Below are 4,063 nucleotides of genomic sequence, written 5' to 3'. Positions count from 1 at the left end.
TAACTGTGTCCATCCGATTTGTTTGTATCCACCCCCACCGCTTAGTGCAGTGCCTGGCACATAGTAAGCACTTAACAAATCCTGCAATTATTATTCTGTGTGCAGGGCACTGAACCAGGTGTCTTTTGTATGCAGGGCACTGTACCAAGAGCCTTCTGTGTGCAGGACACTGTACTGAGCACTAACTGTGTGCTGAGTACTTCTCTAAACCCTGTTGAGCACTATGCTGAGGACCTATTGGGTACAGAGCACTCTACTGAGCACCTACCCTGTGCAGAGGACTGCAATGAGCATCACCTGCTTGCAGATCAGTATTGTGAGCACCCGTGGGGGAGTGGAGAGCTCTATATAGAAGTACACCTGTGCAGCCCATTGCCTGGGGTACCCCCTCTCCCAGGGAGCACCCGGGAGGTCTTCCTGTCACCCACTCCCAGGCTGGGCTTTGAGCTCCGAGTGCTCAGCACAGCCTGCGGAGCAGTGTCTCTCTAAGGTGCCTGGTGCGCACGGCGTAGACAATGGGGTTGAGGACGGGCGGGACGAGCAGGTAGACATTGGCCAACAGGATGTGGATGGGGGGCGGGATGTTGTGGCCGAAGCGGTGGGTGAGGGAGGAGAGGGCGATGGGCACATAGAAGGCCAGGACGGTGCAGAGGTGGGCAGTGCAGGTCCCCGCAGTCTTGCGCCGGGCCTCGGGGGCAGCCAGCCCCCGCACGGCACCGAAGATCCGGGCGTAGGAGGTGGCAATGGCCAACGAGTCAAGGATGAGGACCAGGAAGCCGATGGCCATGCCGTAGAGGTCGTTGGGTCGCCGGTCGCCGCAGGCCAAGGCTACCACTGCCATGTGCTCGCAGTAGGAATGGGCGATGACCTCATGCTGGTAGTGGGGGAGCCGCCAGCAGAGAAGCAGCGGGAGGGGGCTGATGTATAGTGCCCCACGCAGGAGGGCCGCCAGCCCCATCCGGGCCACCACGGCTGCCGGCAGCACCGCGCTGTGCCGCAGGGGCGTGCAGATGGCCACGTAGCGGTCGAAGGCCATGGCCACAAAGATGCCAGATTCGACCGTGGCGAAGCAGTGGACGAGGAACATCTGGGCCAGGCAGGTGTCCAGCCCGATCTCCCGGGCGCCGAGCCAGAAGACGGCCAGCATCCTGGGTACGGTGGAGGTGGACAGCACCAGATCGGTGACTGCCAGCATGGCCAGGAACAGGAACATGGGCTGGTGCAGGCTCCGCTCTGCCCGCACCACCCACAGGATGGCCGTGTTGCCCAGCACGGCTGCCACGAACAGGGAACAGGCAGGTATACCCATCCAGATGTGCTGGGCCTCCAGGCCCGGGATGCCCATCAGAAGGAAGGAGGATGGGGTGAAGCAAATGTTCTGGGAGGTGGCCATAGTGGAGTCTGGGCCAGTTCGCTCTCCCCTGCCCCTGGAAATCATGGCCATTTGGAAGGAAATGCCCAAGGGCTACCCGCCGTGCCGTTCACCTTATCAATCAGTCATATCTATTGAGCGCTTACTGTTTTGAGAGCACCATACTAAGTGGTTGGGAGAATATATTACAATAGAGTTGGTAGACATGATTCCTGCGCACAATAAGAAGCAGCATGGCCTAGTGGAAAGAGCATGGTCTTGGGCATCAGAAGGCCTGGGTTCTAATCCTGGTTCCACCACTTACCTGCTGTGTGACTGTGGGCAAGTCACTTAATTTCTCGGTGCCTCAGTTACCTCATCTGTAAAATGGGGCTTAAGACTGTGAGCTCCATGTGGAACACGGACTGTGTGTCCAACCTTATTATAGCTCTGCCAGTTGTCTGCTGGACAAATGACTTCAATTCTCTGTACCTCGGTTACCTCATCTGTAAAATGAAGATGAAGATTGTGAGCTCTATGTGGTGTAAGGACTGTTTCCAACCTGATTAGCTTGTGTCTACCCCAGCATTAAATTCAGTGCATGGCACATGGTAAGCACTTAACAAATACCATGAAGAAGAAGATTATCTTGAATCTATCCCAATGTTTAGTACAGTGCCTGGCACATAGTAAGCCCTTTACAAATATCATTGAAAAAGAAAATCTTAGAACCTAGAGGAGGAGTTTTCAGTCTAAAGGGCAGCTCTCCCTTCTCATGCCCAGAACACTTCCTTCCTATCTGAAGAGCTCTCTGGAGAACACACCCCCTCTCGAGAGAGGTTCTAAGAGAGCCCCAGTTTGGCCCAAGTCACTCGAACTTTTCCAGCTCCGATCCTGTTCTGTCTCCTGTCCTTCCATCCATGGCCCCCACACTTGGCTCCAGTTAGCCCCCCTAAGGATAGTGTGAGCCCAGTATGGGGTGGGAATCCTCATCCTAGCCTTGGTAGCCCCTGAACTGATGACCCTGAGGACTCAGAAGCCAGAGAAGGCAGCCAAAATGCAAAAGGTGCGGAAGAGGAAAAGTGGTTAGGATTGTTTAACTGGAGGAAGAATCAATCAATGAATCAATGTTTGAGTGCTTACTATATGCAGCTCAGAAGAAACTGAGGTTGGGAAGGACCGGAGAGGAAAGAAGTGGCAACCTTTGTCACTTAAACATTGGAAGGATTTTATGTAGGAAGAGTCAATCAATGGTATTTATTGCACGCTTACCATGTGCTGAGCACTGTTCTAAGTGCCTGGGAGAGGATAAAGCAATAGAATTAGTAGACATGATCCCAGCCCACAAGGAGTCTACAGATTAGTGGGAAGAATGCAGAGAGACTATTTTCCGTGCCACAGAACCCTGAACCTGGTCACAGTGGTCTGAGTCTGAAGTGGGAGAGGGGTCTGTTAGTCATCAGGAAGAAGGGAATTGAAGTCAGAGAACCCTAGAAGAAATGGCAGCAGGGTGTGGATCTCCCTCCCCTTCTAAACTGGAAACTCACTGTGGGCAGGGAATGTGTGTTACATTGTTATATCATATTCTCCAAGTGCTTATTACAGTGTTCTGCACATAGTAAATGATGATTGACTGACTGACTGTCCTGAGTGCCTAAGTCAGCTGCCTAGAGGCAGGGAGCTAGACCGGTTTCAGGACCCTCCAAACCTCTCCCCATTGCTGGGCCTTGTGTCTCTCTTTGGATCTGCACCCCTGGGCTGAAACCTGCCTGGTATGTAGCTCGGGTCGTGCCTGAGATGGCCCTGCTTACAGCTCCGCCAGGGCCCGTAGTGCTGCAGCTGGGAAGGTGGAAGTGGAGGCAGAGAGAAAGGCTGGAGGTGGTGAAGGCTGGACCATCTCATCTTTGGATTCCAGGCTGCCTTCAGACAGAGCTGAGGGGAGGGACATGGGGTGTGTGTTGTATGTGTGTTCCAGACATTTTTCTTGAATGCCATGACCTCCGAGTCCCCTCCCTCTAATCATCCAATTCTTGTCTCTCTCAGCACCCGCTTTGTAGTAGTAATAATTATGGTATTTATTGAGCGCTTACTATGTGCCAGGTGTTCTATTAAGTGCTGGGTGGATACAAGCAAACCAAGATAGACACAGTCCCTGTCCTGCATAGGGTTCACAGTCTTCACCCCCATTTTGCAAATGAGGTAACTGGGGCACAGAGAAGTGAAGTGACTTGCTCAAGGCCACACAGCAGAAAAGTGGAATAGCCAGTATTAGAAACCATGACCTTCTGACTCCCAGGCCCGTGTTCTATCTGTTGTGCCTTGCTTCATCCCTGCTCCCCTGCTCCAGCTCTTTGCAGATCACTCCTCTCTAAACCCCACCCCACAGCCTCAGCCAAGTGCAGCCTCAGCCTGTGAAGTTCCTGCTCCATCAGAGAAGCTTCCCTTCATCCTTTACCCAATCACTGCTCCTTCTCTTCGTCACTGAAACCTGGCTCTCCCCAGGTGACACTGTCTCCCCACTGCCCTCTCTAGAGGGGTCCTCATCTCCCACTCCCCGAAACTCCTCAGAAGGGGGAAAGAGTTGGCTTTCTTCTTGCCCTCGAAAGCTGTTTCCTTATCATCCTCCCACGCCAGTTACTAGTCACTGCCATCTACTGCACCCCAAGCCCAACCTCCAAATTTATGACTCATTTTAATCCCTTTCTCACATTC

At 53.2% G+C, this 4,063-nt stretch overlaps 1 protein-coding gene across 1 annotated transcript; it reads right to left on the bottom strand.

The window, feature by feature from the left end:
- Window positions 1-457: 457 nt before the first annotated feature.
- On the bottom strand, window positions 458-1,393 carry LOC119943816 (olfactory receptor 52M1-like). Its single transcript, XM_038764990.1, has one exon. It carries the CDS (start codon window positions 1,391-1,393, stop codon window positions 458-460), a length of 936 nt encoding a protein of 311 aa, XP_038620918.1.
- Window positions 1,394-4,063: the final 2,670 nt, after the last annotated feature.

This window comes from Tachyglossus aculeatus, chromosome 2, assembly GCF_015852505.1.
Source record: "Tachyglossus aculeatus isolate mTacAcu1 chromosome 2, mTacAcu1.pri, whole genome shotgun sequence".
Classification (NCBI taxonomy): Eukaryota; Metazoa; Chordata; class Mammalia; order Monotremata; family Tachyglossidae; genus Tachyglossus; species Tachyglossus aculeatus.
Note: the sequence above shows the minus strand (reverse complement) of the source record. Positions and strands in the feature narration are given on the sequence as shown.

Excerpts from the sequence above, each read along its gene's own strand:
- LOC119943816 (XM_038764990.1), bottom strand. The coding sequence starts at position 1,393 with ATGGCCACCTCCCAGAACATTTGCTTCACCCCATCCTCCTTCCTTCTG.